The sequence below is a fragment of the Heterodontus francisci genome, chromosome 7 (assembly GCF_036365525.1).
Source record: "Heterodontus francisci isolate sHetFra1 chromosome 7, sHetFra1.hap1, whole genome shotgun sequence".
Classification (NCBI taxonomy): Eukaryota; Metazoa; Chordata; class Chondrichthyes; order Heterodontiformes; family Heterodontidae; genus Heterodontus; species Heterodontus francisci.
In genome coordinates, this window is record NC_090377.1 from 90323131 (window position 1) to 90348212 (window position 25082).

A 25082-nucleotide genomic window follows, 5' to 3' on the forward strand; every position below is an offset into this window, starting at 1 on the left:
TGGAGACGTGTGACCAGTGGTGTTCCACAGGGATCCGTGCTGGGACCACTGTTGTTTGTGATATACATAAATGATTTGGAGGAAAGTATAGGTGGTCTGATTAGCAAGTTGGCAGACAACACTAAGATTGGTGGAGTAGCAGATAGTGAAGGGGACTGTCAGAGAATACAGCAGAATATAGATAGATTGGAGAGTTGGGCAGAGAAATGGCAGATGGAGTTCAATCAGGGAAAATGCGAGGTGATGCATTTTGGAAGATCCAATTCAAGAGTGAACTATACAGTAAATGGAAAAGTCCTGGGGAAAATTGATGTACAGAGAGATTTGGGTGTTCAGGTCCATTGTTCCCTGAAGGTGGCAACGCAGGTCAATAGAGTGGTCAAGAAGGCATACGGCATGCTTTCCTTCATCGGACGGGGTATTGAGTACAAGGGTTGGCAGGTCATGTTACAGTTGTATAAGACTTTGGTTCGGCCACATTTGGAATACTGCGTGCAATTCTGGTCACCACATTACCAAAAGGATGTAGATGCTTTGGAGAGGGTGCAGAGGAGGTTCACCAGGATGTTGCCTGGTATGGAGGGTGCTAGCTATGAAGAGAGGTTGAGTAGATTAGGATTATTTTCATTAGAAAGACGGAGGTTGAGGGGGAACCTGATTGAGGTGTACAAAATCATGAGAGGTATAGACAGGGTGGATAGCAAGAAGCTTTTTCCCAGAGTGGGGGATTCAATTACTAGGGGTCACGAGTTCAAAGTGAGAGGGGAAAAGTTTAGGGGGGATATGCGTGGAAAGTTCTTTACGCAGAGGGTGGTGGGTGCCTGGAACGCATTGCCAGCGGAGGTGGGAGACGCGGGCACGATAGCGTCTTTTAAGATGTATCTAGACAGATACATGAATGGGCAGGAAGCAAAGAGATACAGACCCTTAGAAAATAGGCGACATGTTTAGATAGAGGATCTGGATCGGCGCAGGCTTGGAGGGCCGAAGGGCCTGTTCCTGTGCTGTAATTTTCTTTGTTCTTTGTTCTAGTTTCAAGCAGAGTGAGCATGTTCATGTTTCGAGTCCCCCTAACAAGTCACATAATTGGGATGTGAAAAAAGTGGTAGATGTGTGTGCAACTAAAAGATACTTGGCTGAAATTGATGGTAAAGTGAGAAATGTCCATGTAGATCAGATGCTCCTGCAAGGGATGAACCTAAACGTGAGTACGATCTGCTTGATCATGAGCTTGTGTCAGAGTTTGAACCAATTCAGACTTTGGTGTCTGAATTACCAATTTTTTCAAAAGGATCAAGATCTTCTCTAAGTTCTGAACCTAAACCAAGCAGTCCAAACCTGACTCTATACCAAAACTTCTAAGGAGATCAGAAAGACTTGTGAACCAGTTATTGAACTTTAATTTGTAAATATAGTTCATTGTAAAGAAAAATGCTTTTCTTTTGAAAGGGGAAGCAGTGTAATGTATTTGTATAATGTGCTAATGATGTGATGACGCAGTGACACGATGACGCCATGATGTAAATAAACATTTCCTTAAACTGGCCATGCTTGGTGTCCATCTTGTCTGTTAGTGCCACGCAAATATATCACACTTACCATCTGGTGGTTTTCCATCATATTCAATTCAACAGTTGGGGGTCATGGTATCGATTACAAATCCCATCCATCCAGCTGACCAACTTTCAGATAAGGATGTTTACAGCGAAGGTTCACAGACCATTACGTTCTGCATTATCACATTTCTCTAAGGTTTCTCAAGGTCCAGCCTTTCATCAGTTTAGTCAGATGTCTGCCTTGAATATAAGGTCTTTATTTCTTTCTGATAATGCTGTCTAGTTTCTTGCTGTTCTGTCACAGTTCAGCAAATTTGAACTTAAAAGGCCAAAAGAAGAGGGAAAAATGATGCTTTCAGCACTGTCCACAGTTCGACTCAGGGCATGATGGTTTAATATGGTCAGGCTTCAGAATGAGTTTAATCTTTGTAAAGCCAATGCTGTCTTACAATTCCCCCTCAAGTGTCTATGTGAAATTATTTTTTCACTAGGACACTTCCAGCCCTCTGCCACAATTTTAACAGTATTTTTGCTTTCCTTTTTGATTTCATTGTACCAGGTCAGTCAGTTAAAATACTACAATAACCAATGGATGACGACTATTCTTAACATATACTGGTGTAATTGTTCTTCTAACTCATCTTCTCCAGCGATATCGACTTGCTTATGTAAATTAGCAGTATTCTAACTGATCCTAACAGGATGACACAGTGGTGAAGTGGTTAGCAAAGCAGCCTTACAGCTCCAGTGACCCGGGTTCGGTTCTGGGTACTGCCTGTGTGGAGTTTGCATGTTTTCCCTGTGACCGCGCGGATTTCCGCTGGGTGCTCTGGTTTCCTCCCACAGCCAAAGACTTGCCGGTTGATAGGTAAATTGGCCATTGTAAATTGCCCCTAGTGTAAGTAGGTGGTAGGAGAATTGAGGGAAGGTGGGGATGTGGTCGGGAATATGGGATTAATTAGGATTAGTATAAATGGATGGTTGATGGTTGGCACAGACTTGGTGGGCTGAAGGACCTGTTTCAGTGCTGTATTTCTCTATGACTTATTAATTTCCTAATTAAGCACTTATCATAATCAGTAGCTGGTGAATATACTGGAGGACCCCCTCCCCCCCACGCATACACACACTCTAAATACTCCAACAAGGGCCACTAATTCTAAGGCCAAGATTTTTCTTGGTGGTGAGCTTCAAAAGAGGCGTGGCACACATGCAGACGTGCACCGTGGAGCCGACGCGATATGTCGCGTGGCGACTCATTTACATTGAGAGGGTGGACCACCTGCCCCCGATGACATAGAGGGGGAAGGCAATCCATCCGCAGCGATGGTGTCCGGTGCCACTGCGCAGGCAATGCCATTTTTAAAGGGCTTCAGGCCCTTCCATTTCATTTTACTGTTTAAAGTCGCAGATTGATAAAAAAAGATTAAAATAAAAAGTTGGTCACACTTCCAGTCCCCTCTCCCACCCCCCAATGAATAATCAGTTTACTACTTGTTCTGTCCCACCCAAAAAAGTAAATTTTCGATCACGACCTTTCCCCCCGAACTTTCTTTAACCTTCAACCCCTTCCCCTCCCCCGCCCTGAAAAATTAATTCGTCCCCCTTCCCCACCAGTGTTCCGCATCGGATCTCCGAATGGAGAATTGAAGCCGCGGGACTTCCGGCAACCGGCCAGAATATTGGCGTGCAGCGGCCATCGCGACGAGGTAAGTAATTATTCATTTACTAGCATTGATTTAAATATGTATATTATTTTTTTTGCCAAGCAGCGGTGGGGCCTCCTTGAGGCCTCACCACTGTTGGTAAAATTGGGTGGGGACTTCCTGGTGCCAAGGCTCGTGGCAGGCCTCCCCCGGAGGTATTTTCCACCCCCCCCCCCTTCCCCGCCACAACCCCCAACATCGGGGGGGGGGGGGGTCTGGTAAAATTCAGCCCTAAGATATTACCATGTAAATGCATAAGTTTCAAGCAACAGCTAAATCTTGATTTAAAGGATTCTCCATCTCTCTCTTCACCTCTATCTATATTGTGGATAAATCGTACTAAGTATTATTTCTCCCTCGCCTTTTACTTTAACTTTAGTCCTTCTGACCATTACCAGTGTGTTTAATTCTATCCTGATCTTTTTAAAGTAAGTTTCTCAATGGAGTATGTGTCAATGCCTTGGTGATTTTTTAAAAAGTTGTCTCAGTCTACTGGCCACATTAACCATTTCATGTCATGCTGTTTGTCAAGTAACTGAACATGTCTGAGACTTGTTCTTTGGTGCAGGTTCACCATGCAATTCCGCACATTAGTTGCTTCACATGAAGCAAATCACATCTACACACTCACACAGGTATTCCAATACAATGCCACACATGCCATCTGATACAAGCCATTTTTGGGCTTTCAGGTGATCTCCTTAAAAGATCAAGGAGGGTGTCTGTCTAAAGATCTTTGCTTGTCTCCCCCTGCATGGCCCCGATGTCTCAGGTAGTGGCCGAACTATCATCAAATGCAGTTATCTTAAAAAGTTCATAGGCATAGATACAAACATCTCCAAGAGAAAGCTATCAATTTATTTATCTCATCTACACCTTCCTCTCACTAGAATGTACATTAATACCAGATTTATATACCCATTGAATTGCACTCTGGTGATATTTCCAATTCCCATTTGTTGGTGTTTTTTTCCCCTTTATCTCCTATCCTTGATCACTTCTTCTCATTCAATTTTACACATCCCATTAGTTTACCATTCTATTTCATTCATGAGCGCTGGAGGAACTTTACTGCCCAATACAATATTCTCATAATATCCTTAAAACAGAAGTCAGACTTTCCCACTTGATTCCAGGAATTGATGCATTTTGTTTGCCTGCTCTTTATTTAGATAACCTTTTATTTTTCAAAAATAGCGGTGTTGTTGGGCTGACAGGGTTTGTCGATGTTCAATTCATTTCTCCCCAAAATAAGCTTTATTTTGATACTCAGGAACTAAATACTTCAGGCGGCACAGTGGCGCAGTGGTTAGCACTGCAGCCTCACAGCTCCAGGGACCTGGGTTTGATTCTGGGTACTGCGGAGTTTGCGAGTTCTCCCTGTGTCTGTGTGGGTTTTCGCCGGGTGCTCCGGTTTCCTCCCACAGCCAAAGACTTACAGGTGATAGGTAAATTGGCCATTATAAATTGCCCCTAGTGTAGGTGAAATTATTGTAGGGTTAGTATAAATGGGTGGTTGTTGATCGGCACAGACTCGGTGGGCCGAAGGGCCTGTTTCAGTGCTGTATCTCTAAATAAATAAACTGCTTTTCCTTAGTTTTTTAAATGAAAATTTGATTATCCACTAAACTTCATGTAAATTTCCCTTTGAGTTTTTTTTTATTCATTCATGGGATGTCGGCATCGCTGGCTATGCCAGCATTAATTGCCCATCCCTAATTGCCCTTGAAGTGCTTGAAATAGCAACTCATAGCAATTTATTTTATCAATTCCAATCTCAAAAACAATGATGCCCAGTTTGGCAGTTTTACATGATATTTTTACGTCAGAGAAAACAATGCTTGTAATCATTTTAAACATGGCTCCCATATCTCTCCTTCTGGAGCACTTTGCCTCAGAAGATAACGAATGACCTGAAGGGGTTAAGGTCAAGTCTTTAAAAGGCAAAGCCTTCAGTTCAAATTGTCACCATGGTGTGACACTTGATGTCTGCAAATAACTTCTTAAATTCTGAAAACAGCTATATCTCATACTGCAGTAACCATGTGGGCCTGGAAAACATCGTCACCTGTTTAAAAAAAGAGTAAAGAATCGATTGTGACTCTGCCCAAGAGCCCAAGAGGTTAATTTGTCCAATCATATTCACCAATTTAGAAACTTAAAATTTAATAATGGCCAATATATAAATTTACACTCAGCTACACCAAAGTTATGCGGTGAATTAAATGAAAAAATAACTGTCAGCAGAAAGGGTTAACTTTGCTGCTTGTTTGCAAGGATGTGGAGTAAAACATTAACAGATGCACATAATTGCATCACTTTAAGTAACATTTTTTTCCCGATCAAGGACGAATAAAACACCATTTTAAACATCTTTCCCACATCTTGGTACCTTTAAAAACTTGCACAAGTTTTTTTTTAAACCTTCAACATTTTTACACCAAAAGTGTTAGAGGGCAGAGTTTCCCATAGCTTGTGAGCTCTGAAACATTCACACCAGCTTCTTAAAGAGACAACATGATAACCTTTCAGTTGTTTAACAGTAGAACTGGTGACAGAATCTTTCCCATATCTCCTTCATTTATCTTTTTTCTCCCTTAAACCAGTTGTCAATTTCTAATGTTTGTTACTTAACCACTTTGAGAAAACAGTCAGTAAGACTTGTTTTTTATTTGATATCTGCAAAAAAGCAATAACAGTTTTGAAAAATCAATTCTAGTACAATGAAACGAAAGTGTTTTGAAAAGTTCAAATTCAATTTCTGCCTGATGTTTTAGCAAACATAACTTCAAGGCCAAGGCTTATCTTTTATAAAAACAAACTCTTCAGTGGCTTGCACAGTTGAAAAACCACATTTTCAACCAGTTACAAATAACAAACATATGATTCCAACATTGAAGGAAAGACTAAAAAGGGTTAACAACTTTTAGCTCGACAGAGAAGGGTGTACTCTGCTGGCAAACACATATTTTATTTAAAAGACAGATTTTCATTTGCAGGTTAGAAAGTTTCCTCATACTCACACACACTCTCAGAAACTGAAGACAAAATCCTGTTGCCTTTCTCTTAAAAACAGAACATGTCACAGCAGTTTTTAGCTTTTGTTGTGGGCCTTTTTCATTTTTTTCAGGTGATGGTTCAGATTGGGGTCAGTTATGACCAGGCAGAAAATGTGGAAGGTTTAAAACAAAACTTGTGCAAGTTTTTAAAGGTACCCCTTTCTGAATCTCTATCTGACTCTTCTTCAGTGGGATGAGTGACCACATAAGTCACGGCAGCTAGCTCCATCTGCTAGGTACTCAGTAGTGGGAAAGGATATTGCTAATTCAACCTCCCTCTGCGGATCGTAAATCCCATAGCCTGTTTTCTTTTCTCCTTCTTCCACAAAACTAAAGCCATTTATATAGATATTTATATAAATATCTTGCCCCTCAGGGTAGATTCCTACCCTGAATTCCACCTCAGTTTCCCAAACGCCCATTCACTGTGCAAGTGTGGGGTTCTCTCAGATTGTTAATATTGGTGCGAGCTTAGGGTCATCCATTCTGTTTAACTTCATGGTTTTTCCATTTAATGATAAAGTCCGTCTGGTTATTCTGGCACTAGAAACTGTTCCCTCTTTGATTCATCCGTCTAACGAAAGAGAATTGGAGTGTGGTTGGTAAGTAGTGTGAGAAGCTGGGTGCCAGTGAAGACTGTAAAATGCACGTTTAGTGTAAACTGTAAAATTCCGTTTTTTGAAAGCTTCTTTGCCTTTGTCAACCCAGTTCCACTTTACCCCTTTCTTTAATAGTCTCAGCAGGGGAGCCACGGTTGTGGCATGCCCTCGATAAATTCCCGATAGTATCCAGTCAGTCCTAAGAGGCTGTCAGTGAATCTGGGCAGGGTAATTCCTGTAATGTACACTCCAGGTTGAATAGTCAGTCCCAAGAACTGGACCTGCTTCTGTCCTATCAATGGCTTTTTAGGATAACCTTAAAACTAGCTGCCTGGAGCAACTCCAGTAGCTCTACTAACAGTTCTCTATATTCCTCATCACTCTCAGAAGACAACAACGTGTCCTCTACATAGTGTATCAGTTGATCTTGGTGACTGAACTCCCACAGACATGTTGCCATACTCCGCTAAAAAATTGAGGGGCTGTTATGGAACCCTGGGGAAGACACATCCAGGTATATTGTTGTCCCCCAGGTGTAGGGGAATTGACCAAACGCCATTTGAGATGTCTAAGGCAGTGAATACGGTAGCAGATTTTGGAATATCATTAATCAAGTCCATCCCTGCTGTTGGGGCACAAGCTGAAATGTTCCTATTGAGTACCCGAAAATTAATGATCATTCGCCCAGAACTGTCAAGTTTCTTAACTGGCCAAATAGAGGAATTTACATGGGTTGCTAAGGGCCTCAATACTCCCTGTTCCACTAGGGAGGCTACAGCCTTTTCCAGGATTTTCTCTGCTTCCTTAGGGAAAGTGTATTGTTTGGTGTCTCCCTCTAGCCTGACTTCTACACCAGTCACTTGTCCACAATCATATTTGTGAATGGCAAAATCTTCCCTATTTTCTTCTACTACAGTCCTGGTTGTGGTGTCCTGGTTGTCAGAGTTTTTAAATTATAGGGCCCTATAATGCCTTGCCATGGTGTAGAAGAATAACTATCACCTTGTCCACTTTATCTATTTTGCCCCACAACAATTATTATGCATGCCTACCACGATGTTGTGAGCCAACATCCAATCTGACCCTAAAACTCCCATTCCAGGATGGTCTCATCTCACTAAAACACATGTTCACTTTGTTTGGAGGGGGTCCCACCATAAAACTTAAGTGTATGGATAGCCCCAGCCACTGTATCACCTGTAAATCTTCTCAATACAAAGGATTCTCCCATAGACCATGGAGAATTCATAGGAGAGGGCGGATCTGCTACCCTGCTTGACACTCCAGTGTTTACTAAATAATTACAATCCTTTCCCTCCACTATAATATCTACAAATGCTCTATCATAATCATTGTAACTGAGTGAACACAGGTACTTGGGCGGGGTGTGGCCCCTTCATGCTGAATTTCCTGGGACACCCTTTTCCTGGGCGACATGGACCTGACCCTGTGGAGTGATTCCATGGAGACACCATTTCATAAATCTTTGGAAGTCCTGGAAACTAGGGACGCTTGGCTTGGGTGTCTCTTGAGTCTGAGTCCCCTGACCTGGGCCCTTCTTTGGTTTTCTACACTTTTGGGCAAAGTGTCCACTTTCCCACAATTGAAGTAGGTAGGGATGATCTGCTTTTCCCCATGGGCCACCTCCATGGGCCCCATCATCAGTGGCTGGAGTATACCTCCTCTGTACAAGGGGAGCTATAGGTTTTGGTGGATCAGGGGCTTCTGGCAGGAGTCACCAGTTGCCAGACTGGGTTCTAACTCAATATCCTGCTCCTCATACTTAGTAGCACTCACCTCTCCAAATAACCCTGGGGACACGGTACATACTATACCAAGATTGACCTGCACTTGGCTCTCTAACTCTCCAATCTGTATCTTACATTCAGCATGGTCCAAGTGCTCCCCTTCATGTAGCTGCTTGTTTCTGTACCAACATGATGGCAGCTTTTAAATCCTCATTTTCTCTCTTAGTAGTTTCTACCTCTTGTGTCTGACTGTATGCTTCCTCCCTTCAGACTTCTTTGTGCTTGTCTTTACATTGGCTCGCTAGGTACTGTTCTCTATTACAACAACTTTCCCGTTCTCTGTCATATTTTTCTTTCTTCTTGTAATTCTTGTAGTAATCTATTAACCACTGCTTCCCTATCACTTGCATTAGTTTTTAACTGCTTGTTCTCTTTTCTTAGCTTAAACTTCTCAGCTTCATCGTTTTTGAACTGGCATTGATATGCCATGAGACATATGGTTTTCATCGCTACAGAACAACAGGTCAATCCTGTATCCAGTTGTCTGCTTCACAGACTGGTCTCTCAGTATTAATGATATTTTGGACCCACCCATTCTTCAGCAGGGGTAATTTCCCTGAAGCGTATGTACTAACCAATTAATTCATAGATTTTCCCTTAAAAAGACTTGATTGCACTATTATTCTTTACTCATGTCCCTTCACATCTTTGCCAATTAATCTGAAGAACATTTTAGAGAGTGATGGAATCATAGAGTAATACTAGCACAGAAGGAGGCTGTTCAGCCCATTGAGTCCATGCTGGCTTTCTGTAGAGCAATGCAATCAGTCCCATTCCCCAGCTCTATCCCCATAGTCCTGTAAATTTGTTTTTCTCAAATACCTATCCAGTTTTCTTTTGAAATCATTCATCGTAGGCAGCAAGTTCCAGGTCATTACCACTCGCTGCATAAAAAAGCTCTTCCTCACATCCACCCCCACATCGTTTGCCCAAAACCTTAAATCTGTGTCCCATAGTCCTTGTACCATCAGCTTTTCTTTGGCTACTCTATCTAAACTTGTCAGAATCTTGTACACCTCCATCAAATCTCCCCTTAATTTTGTTTACTCCAAGCAGAACAATCCCAAGTTCTCCAACCTAACCTTGTAGCTAAAATCCTTCATTCCTGGAACCATTTTGGTAAATCTCCTCTGCACCCTCTCAAGGACCCTCTCATACTTCCTGAAGTGTGGTGCCTAGAACTGGATACAATACTCTAGTTGTGGCCTAACAAGAATTTTATAAAGGTTCAGCATAACCTCCCTGCTTTTATACTCAATATCTCTATTTGTGAAGCCCAGGATGCCATATTCTTTGCTAATTACTCTCTCCATATATCCTGCCACCTTTAAAGACCTATGCAAATGTAGCCCCAGGTCCCTCTGTCCCTATACATTCTTTAGAAGGTACCATTTAGTCTATATTGCCTCTCTCTATCCCTTTTGCCAAAATGCATCACCACACATTTCCCTGTATTAAATTCCATCTGCTGCTTGTCTGCCCATTCTGCTAGCCTATCTATGTCCTGTTGCAATTGATTGGTATCATCCTCACTGTTAGTCACATCTCCAAGTTGGTATCATCAGCAAATTTTGAAATTTTACGCTGTTTTCCAATATCCAAGTTATTTACATATATCAAAAAAGCAGTGGTCCCAGCACTGAACCTTGTCTACCATCCTCCAGTCTAAAAAACAATCATTTACCACAACTCACTGTTTTCTGTCCTTCAGCCATTTTTAAAATCAAGTCTGACGCTGACCCTCCTATTCCATGGGCTTCAATTTTGGTAACCAGCCTTTTATGTGGTACTTTGTCAAAGGCTTTCTTAAAATCCATATAGACAACATCCATTGCTTTCCTATCATCAACCTTCTTTGTTACATCATCAAAAATCAATGAGATTAGTTAAGCACAATCTGCCTTTTACAAATATCTCCCTAATTAACACAAACCTCTCCAAGTGCCTGTTGATTTTTTTCCCATATTATTGTTTATAATACCTCATCCACCACAGATGTTAAACTGACCGGCCTGTAGTTACTAGGAATGTCCTTATACCTTTCTTGAATAATGGTGTCACATTTGCCACTCTTCAATCCTTGTATCTAGGAAAGATTGGAAGGTAATGGCAAGCCCTTCTGCTATTTCCACTTCCACTTCCTTTAGCAACCTGGAATGCCAGCCTGACTTATTCTGATTCAGACAGGAGAATTTTAGGAAATAATGGAGTGCATTCAAACTTCTATATTTATTATTAAACTTTATTAGGTTCACTCAAAATGTATCAAAACATGCAATGTGAACCTATACTCTACGACATATTACTTAGCATTAACAATAAATTGATCAAAATGTGAAGCAAGGAAAATAACTATAATCACCTGGAGTGGTCAATCTTCTGGTGGATTTTACCTGCACGTGTATTGATGAGGGTGATTCAGGGCAGAAGTGTGTGCGTGCATATTGGATGCCATTTTGATCCCTGAGCGGCACAGTAGGACCAAAACAATGGATGCTACCGGGCCCAAAATCATGCCTGGAATATTTTAACTAAGCCAGTAGCTTCTATGGAGTGCTAATTGGTAATTATCTATAAACAAAATAAAGTTTCTGTGGCTTGAAATGCAGGCTGTTAAAGCTGTAAATTAGATATGCCCTGGCAGAGTACATTAATGCATAGTAATATAATAAAAGCAAAATATTGCAGATGCTGGAAATCTGAAATAAAAACAAGAAATGCTGGAAATACTCAGCAGTCTGGCAGCATCAGTGGAGAGGGAAGCAGAGTTAATGTTTCAGGTCAGTGACCCTTCATCAGAACTGTAATAGGTTTTAAGCAAATAAAGCAGGGGTGGGGCAAGAGATAACAAAAGGCAAGGTGTAAAAGAGACAAATGAAAATCCTGTCGGAGAGAAGAGCAGAACTTCTTCAAGGTAGGCATTCCTGGAAAAGAAGTGGTCGTGAATTAAACACTGAAATAAAAGCAAAATACTGCTGATGCTGGAATTCTGAAATAAAAACAAGAAATGCTGGAAATACTCAGCAGGTCTGGCAGCATCTGTGGAGAGAGAAGCAGAGTTAACGTTTCAGATTATTTTACATTAATGCATAGCTTTGAAGAACCTGAGGAAGATATTCACAGTTCAAATTTAATGCAGAGAAGTGCGGTGTTACATTTTAGTAGGAAGAATGAGGAGAGACAATATAAACTAAATCACACAATTCAAAAGGGGTTGCAGGATCAGAGAGACCTGGGGTATAGGTGACAGGGCAGGTTGAAAGTAGTTAAAAAGGCATATGGGACCCCGGACTTTATAAATAGAGGCATAGAGTACAAAAACAAGCAAGTTATGAACCAACTCGGGAACAGGCTATTTTTGATTTAGTATTGTGCAATGAAAAAGGGCTAATTAATAACCTTGTTGTAAAAGAGCCTTTAGGAAAGGGTGACAAATTATGATAGAATTTTACATTACATTCGAAAGTGATGTAGTTCAATCAGAAACTAGGGTTTTAAATCTAAGCAAAGGAAACTATGAAGGTTTGAGGGGAAAATTGGCTATGGTAGAGTGGGAAATTAAGTTAAAAGGTTTGATGGTAGACAGGTAATGACTAACATTTAAAGAACTAACACATAGTTTACAGCAGAAATGCATTCCTTCAATGCACAAAAAACCAGCAAGGCAAGTGTTCCAACTGTGGTTAATCAAAGAAATCAAAGAGGTGGAAGTGTGAGTTGTAAGGAGGATGTAAAGACACTTCATGGGGTTTTGGAGAGGCTATGTTAGTGAGCAAATTTTGGCAGATGGAATACAATGTGGCGAAATGTGAGGTTATCCACTTTGGAAGGAAAAACAGAAGTACAAAGTATTTCTTAAATGGTGAGAGGCTGGGAAATGTTAAACTTCAAAGGGACTTGGGTGTCCTTGTTCATGAGTCACTGAAAGCTAACATGCAGGCAATTAAGAAGGCAAATTGTATGTTGGCCTTTATTACAAGAGGATTTGAGTCTAGGAGTATAGATGTCTTACTGCAATTATATAAAGTCTTGGTGAGACCGCACCTGGAGCATTGTTTGCAGTTTCAGTCTCCTTACCTAAGGAAAGGTATACTTGCCATAGAGGGAGTACAACAAAGGTTCACCAAACTAATTCCTGGGATGGAGGGATTGTGCTATGAATAAAGGTAAAATAGACTGGGCCTTTATTCTCTGGCGTTTCGAAGAATAAGAGGTGGTATCAGTCAACATACAAAATTCTTACAAAGCTCAACCGGATAAATGCATGAAGCAAAAACAAGAAATGCTGGATTCACTCAGCAGGTCTGGCAGCATCTGTGGAAAGAGAAGCAGAGTTAACGTTTCGGGTCAGTGACCCTTCTTCGGAACTGACAAATATTAGAAAAGTCACAGATTATAAACAAGTGAGGTGGGGGTTGGGCAAGAGATAACAAAGGAGAAGGTGCAGATTGGACCAGGCCACATAGCTGACCAAAAGGTCACGGAGCAAAGGCAAACAATATGTTAATGGTGTTTTGAAAGACAAAGCATTAGTACAGATTAGGTGTGAATATACTGAATATAGAACATCAGCAAGTGCAAACCTGAAGAAAAACAACCTGAAAAAAACAGTGGGTAAGCAAACTGAACAAACTAAGATGAAATGAAATAAATGCAAAAAATGTAAAAAGGAATGCAAAAAAAAAGGAAGAAAAAAAATGCATGAAGGATGTTTCCCTTGGCTGGGGAATCTAGAACCAAGGGATACAGTCTCAGAATAAGGGGCAGACTATTTAGGACTGAGATGAGGAAGAATTTCTTCACTCAGAAGGTGGTGAATTTTTTGAATTCTCTGCTCCAGAGAGCTGTGGAGGCTCAGTCGTTCAGTATGTTCAAGACTGAGATTGATAGATTTCTACATATTTAAAACATTAAGGGAAATGGGGATAGTGCAGGAAAATGGTGGTGAAGTAGAAGATCAGCCAAGATTTCATTGAATAGGGCAGCGGGCTCAAAGACCTACTCCTGCTCCTATTTCTTATGTTTTTATGTTCTTATGACTAACTTTTATAAAATACTAGTTTAGCCTCAACTGAAATATCGTGTCCAATTCTGGGCACCTGAAGAATTTTTAGTCTACTTCTTCTGGTTCAGTCATGAGAATTATAGGAAGTAGTGGAGTGTACTCAAACTTCTGGATTCACTACTCAACCTTATTAGATTCACACAAAATATATCAAAACATGCAATAAGTTTCATTCAAAACATAGCAAAACATGCAATTAGGTTCATTGAAAATATATCAAAACATGTAATACAAGCCTACACTCTACTATGAACTTACTTAGCACTAACAATAAATTGATTGAAATTTGAAGCAAGCAAAATACCTAACGTAACATGGAGTGGTCAGTTTCATGTTGATTGCAGTTCTCTAGTGATTGACACCACAGTTGCAATATTGAAGTTTCTTTAACGGTATCTTTTATCCCCTAATTTTAGGGAGGGACAAGATAGTATCCTGACAGCGGCTTTAGTCCAATTAGTGTTTGTTTTAGGCCAATATACCCTATCACATGCTGATCCTTTTGTTTAAAAAAGCCTGCCCTGGTAGTGTCAATCTTCTTTAAACTTCCTTCAGTCAGTTTCCATCAGTTGGGGGTGCTTGGGGGCAGTTCCTCAACATCTGGTAGTTTTCCATATGTGCAACAGTTGGGGGTCATGGGATCGATTACAAGTCCCATCCATCTAGCTATAAGGTATTTGTTTCTTTCTGATAATGCTGTGTGGTTTCTTGCTCTTTTGTCACAGTTCATCAAATTTGATCTTAAAAGGCCAAAAGAAGAGCAAAAAAATGCTTTCTGCAATGTCCACCGTCCGACTCCAAGCATAATGGTATTTTTATGGTCAGCGTCAGCATGAGGTTAATTTTTGAAAAGCCAATTTTTAATAAAGACGATGCTGTCTTACACACCACACTTTAGGAAGGATGTGAAGGCTTTAGAGAGGATGCAAAAAGATTTACTAGAATTGTTCCAGGGCTGAGGGACTTCAGTCACATGACAGACTGGAGAAGTTGGGTTGTTCTCCTTAGAGAAGAAGAGGTTAAGTGGAGATTTAATAGAAATGTTCAAACTTGTGAAAGGTCTGGCTGAGTAGATAGAGAGAATCTGTTCCCATTGATAGAAAGGTCAAAAACCAGAGGGCACAAATTTAAGGTGACTGGCAAAAGAACCAAAGAAGACATGAGGGAAACTTTTTACGCAGCGAGTGGTTACAATCTGGAATGTACTGCCTGAAAGTGTGCTGGAGGCATATTCAATCATGGCTTTCAAATGGGAATTGGATAAGTACCTGAAGGGAAAAAAATTGCAGGACTACAGGGAAATGGTGGGGGAGTGGGACTAGCTAAATTGCTCTTGCAGAGAACCAGCAAAGGCTCAACAGGCCAAATGGCCTCCTTCAGTGTTGTAACCATTCTATGATTATAAATACTTCTGCTATAAAATGAAAATATTTTATACATATATTAGGTAATATATATGTATAACTTCTGCTGTTATTTTAACCTTAATTGTTTACCTTATCTCCAACTCATTGGACTGTGTGTAATTAAGCATCCTTGAACACTTGTCCTTTTGATTTTTAGGGTGCAATTCCTCCTCTGGTGAAGATTTTAAATTCTGAAGTTGAAGATGTGCTAGTCAATGTAATTAAATGCATTCGGATATTATGTCGCAATAATCCGGTCAATCAGACCTTAGTGGCTAATGAAGGAGCAATTCCTTTATTAGTGGAGCTGTTAAGTGTGGCATCAGGTAATTTTTAAGATGTTTTTCCAAATTTAGGACTAGATTTTATGTTCAGGCAAAATCCTAAGTTTAAGTATGGTTGGGGCATTTGTTTGACCAGGAGTGCACTGACCCCACTGTAGTTTCCAGGGACAACTTAATTTAAATTACAGCAGGGCTCCTGCATGACAGATGTCAGTAAATGGAAGCTCATCATTTTGGAGCAGGAATTAATTTGTTGCTGAAGAAAGTAGGATCCTTAATGGCAACACCAGCGAGAATGAAATTTACTTATCTTAAGAATGCATAAGCCTGCAGTGTTTACACAGGGTCCAGAATACCAAGGAACATTGGTAAATGTGTAGATGTCCTTCTGCATAAGTCAGGCACAGTAGGGAGACACTATCTGGCATGGGGATATGTATTATCATCAAAGAAGTAGCACAACAGCAGGAGGTGGCCAGGGCAGTTCAAGGCAACCCAATCACCTTGCGCACAATATGGAAAGGTTAGTTTCATGCATCTGTCATCACTCTCATTATAGTTTGCATATGGACACCTAGATTTTACTGGATCTCATTGGTATTATTTTGTCTGGTTTTCCATTAATCAGTGGTCATGTAGAGACAGTGCCCAGTGCTAGTGGCCTGAGAGGAATAGGTGTGCGTGATGCTGGCAGCATAAATGAGACATTTGCCAGCTCTCTCCAATGGTCGCACATGTGACCAAAAAGGTTCAGGGTTAGGCTACCCATGCAACCACACAAGACGTAGTCTGCAGCTGGTCTATTGCAGAATTTTTGGGTACTGTCATATTAATTGGCCTCAGATATTATGTTCCCTTTTCTAAGCTACCATATAAATGGTATGCAAGAGGAGCACACTATCTTGTAAACTTGTAAAGCTAGCAAACTTCCAAGCAGCTGTTTCCTTGAATACTGAATATCCTTACTTTGCCCCTCCCATTTTTAAGTAATTCTGTTTTCTCCCCTTTCCTTATATCTTGAAGAGATGCTGTGCACCTAACCCTCTGTCAGTGCCATTATTGCACAAGCTGTTAAGATACAAGTACAACAGCCTGAGATGGCTTTGCCCCCATTTTGTTTCGTGTTTTTTTGCACTCAGACAGCAGTTATTCAGGATCCTGTCGTTCACACCTCTTCTTCACGCATTTTTTGTTTCTTTAGTTGTCCCATTACCACTTCCTTTGACCTTGCACTATGAAACCATTTGTCATTTAATCTCCGCTGCCCTCCATCCTATCATAGACATTCCCTTTTGTTCTTCCCACCCTCCCCCCTCCACTTGCTCAAATCCTACAATATATCACATTTTTCCCAGTTCTGATGAAAGGTTAAGACCTGAAACATTAACTGTTTGTCTTTCCACAGATGCTGCCAGACCTGCTGAGTATTTCCAACATTTTCCATTTTATTATCTGAGTTGGCTTGTCCTCTGATTTTCCCCTCCCTCCCAATAGGAATATGCTGGGTTTTAATCCAGTAGTTTACCTTAACACCATGGCTGAGATCAGATAATTTATATGGAAATTGGAGAAGTGAATTTGTATCATACTATTGCATTGTGCAGCATCCTCCACAGAGTTCTTGCTACAGCTGCAAAAGCTCTAGGATTGAGAGAGAAAGAACCTGAGAAACACCAGCATGGAGAACTGTTTGCTCTAAAGTAATGTTCCGGCTTTACATCATTTCATGATCATTTCTAATATATCTGCTTCACTGATAAAAGATGAATATATGAGGAGTGCTCGAATTGTATCGTGCAGAACAATTGGAAAAATGGTGTACATCTAAGGACAAGTAATTGGCAATTCCCTTAAATTTCTTTTTACTATAATCATTTTTTTACAAGTTTTCCAGGTACCGTTTTTCACTATGGTATCACAACCCTTACATACAATAACTAATTTTTACCATAAAAAGAAAAACGGCAAATGCTGGAAATTTGAAACATAAATAGAAAATGCTGGTCAGTTGGTATCTGAAAGAGAAAAACAACAGTAATTTGTCTTTCAGTTATTCACAGGCCTGCTGTGTATTTCCAGCATTTTATGTTTTTGTAGCTAATTTTATTTTCTATTTGTGTGTTGTTGGATATGCAACCAACATTTTTAGTTAAATCATTTAAAGGTTGTAACAAGACTGAGAAGAGTCCTAACAGTTATAAATGTGCAATTGCCATGTAGACGTTCTGCAGAGTGATGCTTCGGTTGCTTTGGCTGAAGTGGCTCGTGGACATAAGTGGAACCAAGATGCGATTGTAGCTGAAGGGGCAGTTGGCCCTCTGATACATATCCTCAGTGGACGGAAAATCAAGATGCAGCTGAAAGCAATAACAGCAGTGGAGGTTTTAGCTGAAAGAAATGCTGCTATACAAAAAGAATTTCTTGAAATGTCTGCTGACAAACATATTTTGAAACTTCTCAAGGTATTTCACAAATATAACCTTATTCATGGAAGTTACATAATTTCAGTAAAACCATTTATCAACAGCTGTGCACCATCAGCTGATCCTGAAAAATAGGAAAGGTTGAATACATGTTGGGGGAGAAATTAGTTCACATAGTGTTCTTCATCGATATTTAAGAATGCCAAGTGGGCCATGCAGGTAGCAGCCTAAGGCGCTTCCTGTCCCCAGGGAATTGACATAACCTAGAAGTGGCACCACACAAATGAATTTCTCTCATATAATAAAAACAAGAAATGCTGGAACCACTCAGCAGGTCTGGCAGCATCTGTGAAAAGAGAAGCAGAGTTAACGTTTCGGGTCAGTGACCCTTCTTCGGAACCCGAAGACGGGTCAGTGACCCTTCTTCGGAACCCGAAGACTGACCCGGAATGTTAACTCTGCTTCTCTTTTCACAGATGCTGCCAGACCTGCTGAGTGGTTCCAGCATTTCTTGTTTTTATTTCAGATTTCCAGCATCTGCAGTATTTTGCTTGAATTTCTCTCATGTTGTTTCTACCGATTCTTAGAACAATTAATAACATTTCTAGATCTTTTATGGAAAGAATTCTGTGTCACTGTTCTTATATTTACATCAGGTCTACAGCACAAAAACAGGCCATTTGGCCCAACTTATTTATGCCAGCATTTTTCCTCTCTACAAGCCTCCTCCCACTGCATTTCCTCTAACCCTATCAGCATATTCATCTTTTCCTCTCTCTCTCAGACATAGCTAGCTTTCCCTTAAATGTATCTTGCTATTTCCCTCATTTGCTCCTTCTGATAGCAAAAATCGCATTCTTAGCAGTCTTTGGGTAAAGACGTTTCTACTAAATTCCCTATTGGATTTGCTTTTATAAAATTTGTTCATGGGATATGTGGATCAGTGGCAAGGCCAGCATTTATTGCCCATCCCTAATTGCCGTTTGAGAAAGTGGTGGTGAGCTGCCTCCTTGAGCCATTGCAATCCATGTGGTCTAGCTACACCCATAGTGTGGGTAGGGGGTTCCAGGATTTTGACCCAGTGATGATGAAGGAAAGGCGATATGTTTCCAAGTATGGATTTTGTGTGATTTGAAGGGGAACTTGTGGGTGGTGGTGTTCCCTTGCTCTTGCTGCCTTTGTTTTTCTAAGCAGTAGAGGTCGCAGGTTTGGCAGGTGCTGTTGGAGAATCCTTGGCTGGTTGCTGCAGTGCATCTTGTAGATGGTACACACTGCAGCCACGGTGCACTGGTGGTGTTGAGAATAAATGTTTAAGGTGGTGGATGGGCTGCTAATCAAGCGGCTCCTTGTCCTGGATGGTGTCAAGCTTCTTGAATGTAGTTGGAACTGCATTCATCCAGGCAAGTGGAGAGTATTCATTACACTCCTGATCTGTGCCTTGTAGATCATAGTAAGGCTTTGGGGAGTATGGAGGTGAATCACCTGCTGCAGAATATCTAGGCTTTGACTGGCTCCTGTAACCATAGCATTTATGTGGCTCATCTAGGTAAGTTTCTCATCAATGGTAACCCCAGGGATGTTGATGTTGGGGGATTTAGCAATGATAATGCCACTGAATGCCATGGGGAAGGTGATTTTACTTTCTCTTGTTGGAGATTGTCATTACCAGACACTTGTGTGATGCAAATATTCCTTGCCACTTATTAGCCCAAGCCTGGATGTTGTCCAGGTCTTGCTGCATGTGGGCTTAATTCCCTGAATAGTTGCAAATGGAACTGAAGACTATGTAATCATCAGCAAATGTCCCCACTTCTGGCCTTGTGATGGAGGGAAGATTATTGATGAAGCAGCTGAAAATGATGGGGTCTAGGACACTGCTATGAGGAATGCCTGCAGCGATGTCCAGGGGTTGTGATAATTAGCCTCCAACAATCACAACTGTCTTCCTTTGTCCTATGTATGGCTCTAGCCAGTGGAGAGTTTTCCCCCTGATTCCTATTGACTTCAACTTTACTACAGGTCCTTAATGCCACACTCGATCAAATGCTGACTTGATCTTAAGGGCAGTCACTCTCACCTCACCTCTTGAATTCAGCTCTTTTAGCCATATTTGTACCAAGACTGTAATGAGGTCTGGAGCCAAGTGGTCTTGGCGGAACCTAAACTGAGCATCGGTGAGCAGGTCATTAATGAGTAAGTGCCACTTGATAGCACTGTGGACAATGCCTTTCATCATTTTGCTGATGGTTGATCATAGGCAGTAATTGGCCCTTTTGGATTTGTCCTGATTTTTGTGGACAGGACATACCTGGGCAATTTTCCACATTGTCAGATAGATGTCAGAATTCTAGTTGTACGGGAACAGCTTAGCTAGAGCTGAGCACTTCTTCAGCACTACAGACAGAGTGTTGTCAGGGCCTATAGCCTTTTCTGTATCCTATGCGCACCGATGTTTTTTGAGTGGAGTGAATCAAATGGCTTGAAGCACAGCATCTGTGACAGTGGGGATCTCAGGAGGTGGCCAAAGTGGATCACCCACTAGGCACTTTTAGCTGAAGATGATTGCAAATGCTTCAGCCTTGTCTTTTGCACTCAAGGGCAGGGCTCCGTCATCACTGAAGATGGCATGTTCATGGAGCCTCCTCCTCCTGTTAGTTCATGATTGGATGTGGCAGGACTGCAGAGCTTTGATCTGATTTGTTGCTTTTGGGATTGCTTAGCTCTCTCAATAGCATGCTGTTTCTGCTGTTTAGCATGCATGTAGTTCTGTGTTAAAGCTTCTTCAGGTTGGCATCTCATTTTTAGATATGTTTACTGCTGCTCCTGGCTTGCTGTCCTACACTCCTCATTGGACCAAAGTTGGTCCCATGGCTTGAGAGTAATGGTAGTGTGAGGAATATGCCAAGTCATGAGGTTTCAGATTGTTGTGTTGTTGCTGATGGTCCACAGTGTCTCATGGATGCCCAGTTTTGAGCTGCTAGATCTGTTCTGCATCTATCCCATTTAGCACGTTGGTAGATGGAGAGTGTTCTCAGTGTGAAGACGGGACTTCGTCTGCACATGGACTGCGCGCTGATCACTGCTGACTATACTGTCATGGATGCGTCTGCAACATATAAATTGGTGAGGATGAGATCCAGTATTTTTTTCTTTTGCGTTGGTTCACTCATCACCTGCCATAGGCTCAATCTGGCAGATATGTCCTTTAGGACTCAGCCATCTCAGTCAGTAATGGTGCTACCAAGCCACTCAGTGATGGAAATTGAAGTCTCCCAGCCAGAGTGCATTCTATGCCCTTGTCACCCTCAATGCTTCTTCCAAGTGCTGTTCAACATGGAGGAGTACGGATTCAACAGTTGAGGGAGAGCAGTTGGTGGTAATCAACTGGAGGTTTTCTTGCCAATGTTTGACCTGATACCATGAGACTTTACGGGTTCCGGAGTCAATGTTGAGGATTGCCAGGGCCATTCTGTCTCGATTGTATACCACTGTGCCGCTACCTCTGGTGGTTCTGTCCTGCCGGTGAGACAGGACCTATCCAGGAAAGGTGGAGGAGGAGTGGTATGATTCAGTGAGTATGGCTATGTCAGGATATTGCTTGACTGGTCTGTGGCACAGCTCTCCCAGTTTTGGCACAAGTCCCCATATGTTAGTAAGGAGCACTTTACAGGCTGGATGTGCTCCTGTTGTGTCTGGTGCCAAAGTTGATGCTGACTGGTCCTTCAGTTTTATTCTTATTAATCTCTTTAGTAGTGGTTTAATATAAGTGTGTGGTTTGCTAAGTTATTTCAGAGGGCATTTAAGAGTTAACTACATTGCTGTGGATCTGGAGTCAAATATAGGCCAGACTGGGTAAGGATGGCAGATTTGCTTCCTTAAAGAACATTAGTGAACCAGATGGGTTGTGATGACAAAATGGTAGTTTCATGGTCACCATTATTCCATATTTAAATTCCCCAGCTGTTGTGATGGAATTTGAACTCATATCTCCACACCATTTGTCTGGGCCTCTGAATTACTAGTCCAGTAACATTACCACTATACTACTGTACCCATTAGTGACTATCTAATGTTTATTGCTACGACCGAGGCAGGAGGAGTGCATTGTTTTTTCTAGTTCCACTTCTCCATAGGTCATTTAAATTTTTTCCGACTTACCGATACAGCCAGTCATAGACTTTTTTTATCCAAGAATAAAACATACCAACCAGGTTTCTTCAATAAACAACAACATTTTCAGTTTATTATAAAACAAGTCTTAACCAGTAATGCCGTAAAGCATAAACACACAGATAGAAATATTAAAGTTCCTTCTTTTACCTTAGTTCCTCACACACACACATACATACACACATATACCGGTTAACTGGTGAAAAAGGTAATTTTGCTTTAGAGCTCTGTTATAAAAAAAAGACAAAAAAAACCCACTTAGACTGAATAGTTGCTCATTCTCGAAGAAAAAAGAGCAGATATGGAAAGATGTCCTTTGTTTTGGTTTGGCACCCCAAATGCATATAGATGGCTGTCACTGGGATCTTCCTAGAACAGTTCTTTCCAGGCAATGTTGAAGATCAGTTTGGGTAGGCTTTCCCAGAAATACAGCAACTGAGATTTCAGATAGACCTTACAGCAGAAATTTGGCAACAAGGGTTCAGTTCCCACACATTTGATACGCAGAGTTTCTTCAAATACAGGAGGAAAGAGGAGACTAACACACTGGACATGCAGGGTTTCTTTCAAAGGGAGAGAAAGAGATAAGCTGGGTTTTCTTGGCAGGCAAAAACCAACTGTCTTTTTTAACAGTTCAAAGTGAAACTAAAAACATTCCAGAAGTCAAGCCTCCTGACCTCTATAAATCTCAACCTGCCATTTCTCTGTAAACATCTTCTCTATGTAAAAACAACAAGCTCCCTGCTGGTATATTATCTGGAAACAGGTGCCTTCAAGTAAGGGCTTGATAACAAGCCAAGTCCAGGAATCCTTCTGGTGACCTCTGTTAAAAAACACGAAGTTCAGCATCTCTTCAAGCTTCGAGATGAATCAATGTCCTCAATTCAACCTTAAATCTTTAGAAATATATTTTACAAAATAAAGAAGCACTTTCATTACACCTCCACCCGTGGAGAAATAAAACACCATTTTTAAATGTGTTTCATTACAAAGTGGAAAAAAACAAAAGATGGGAACATTTTAAAACACATTTTCACACCCATCCCCATTCACCCTTTACCTGTAGTTAATACAATTCTGCTCTGTACCCTCTTTGCATTCAGATAACTCAAAACAAAGTTAGATTCTCGATAAAGCATCTGCAATAACATTATTTTTGTCCACAGTGTGGATAATCTTTACGTGATAAGGTTGCAATAGTAAACTCCATCAGAATAATCAGGCATTTTGGTTTTTGAATTTTTCCACAAAATTTATCACTAAATCAGTCAACTGCAACCTTCCAACCGGAGCCTCCCAGTTGTTCCAAGTGGTCCTTCCAAGTGTCACTATAGACCAGCACATCATCAAGGTAAACCACACAGTTAGGAACACTGGCTACCATTTGGTTCACTAGTCTCTGAAAAGTGGCTGGGGCATCCCCCAGCCTGAATGGCATCACATGGCACTGGAAAAGACTGTCTGGTGTTACAAAAGCTGATATTTATTTAGCCTGGGGTGTTAAAGGAACTTGCCCGTATCCCCTGAATCTATTTTTGTAAGAAACATGGCACTGCCCACTCTGTCAATACAGTCTTCCAAGCGAGGAATTGGGTAGGAGTCTGTCTTTGTTACTGTATTAACTTTTCTGTAGTCTATGCAAAGTCTAGTTGAACCATCAGGTTTAGGCACTAATACCACTGGCGAACTCCACTTGCTTTGACTGGGTTCAATTAGGTGGTTTCCGACATATATTGGACTTCTGCTTTTACCTGGCCTATTTCTCTGGACTTAAGCAGTAAGGATGTTGTTTTATAGGAAAGGATTCCCCTACATCAACATCATGTGTGGATAAGGTTGTACATACTGGCTGATCCCTACAGACTCTTTTAAATGCTGTGAGTAGCTTTGTTAGCTCTTCTAGTTGTTCTGCATCTAAATATGAAAGCATAGTGTCCAATCTCCCTCACAATTCAGTATTAGCTAATCGGATAGGAGGAGGTTCAATTTGAGAATTGTCTAGGCCTCCTTCTGCCTCAGCCTCACTATCCTTTTCATCCTTCTCTATCCCTACTACTTGACACATCTTTGCTTGCTTATCCCACTCCCGGCAATAATATTGTTTCAACGTATTAATATGACACAGTCGATTCTTTTTCCAGCGATCTGGGCGATGTCAATCAAATAATTTACTTTACCAATTCTCTTGACCACTTTATATGGACCACTGAACTATGTGTTCACTGGTTCACCCTAGAAAGGTTGAAATGTTCAGATCTTATCATGCTTGTCTGCCCATTTCTTCATAGTTGTTTGGAAAGCTTTAAGGTGTTCTTGTGCCACTTTGCAGGCTCTCGTGAGCCATTCCCGGAAAGCAGATACATAATGTTGCACAGAAGATTCGTTCTTCTGTTCTAAAAACATTCCTTTAATTAGTTTAGAGGACCTCCTATCTCATGTCCGTAAACTAATTCAAAAGGACTAAAACCAGTAGACTCATGAAGTGAATCCCTAGCGGCAAACAAAAGAAATTCTAGCCCTTTATTCCAAACATGGGGATATTCATGACAGTATGCCCTAATCATAGTTTTGAAGGTCTGATGGTAGCTTTCTAAAGCTCGCTGTGTCTGTGGGTGGTATGCTGAAGACTTTAACTGTGTTATACCCAAATCAACCGTAACTTACTGAAATATTTTAGACATAAAATTGGAACCTTGATCCGACTGAATCTCAATCGGTAATCCATATCTAGTGAAGAACTGGGTTAACTTCTCTACCACTACCTTAGCAGAAATTGTTCTGAAGGGAGTGGCTTCTGGGAACTGAATAGACATATCCATGATAGTGAGTATATATTGATGTCTCACTTTTGTTTTTGGTAAAGATCCTACACAGTATACCAACACCCTACTAAATGGTTCCCCAGTATCTGGTACGGGAATTAGAGGCGGCGGTTTTATGGCAGGTTGCGGTTTTCCCACAATCTGGCACGTATGCCATGTTTTACAAAACTGCACCACATCCTTG

General features: G+C 41.0%; 1 protein-coding gene across 1 annotated transcript in view; it reads left to right on the forward strand.

Moving 5' to 3' along the window:
• ankar (ankyrin and armadillo repeat containing) overlaps window positions 1–25082 on the forward strand; it is a 255424-nt gene that overhangs the window by 137968 nt on the left and 92374 nt on the right. The window contains exons 19-20 of the mRNA XM_068036280.1: window positions 15357–15525; window positions 17704–17945. Coding sequence (XP_067892381.1) covers window positions 15357–15525; window positions 17704–17945 — 411 coding nt within the window. The remainder of the gene's footprint in view (window positions 1–15356; window positions 15526–17703; window positions 17946–25082) is intronic.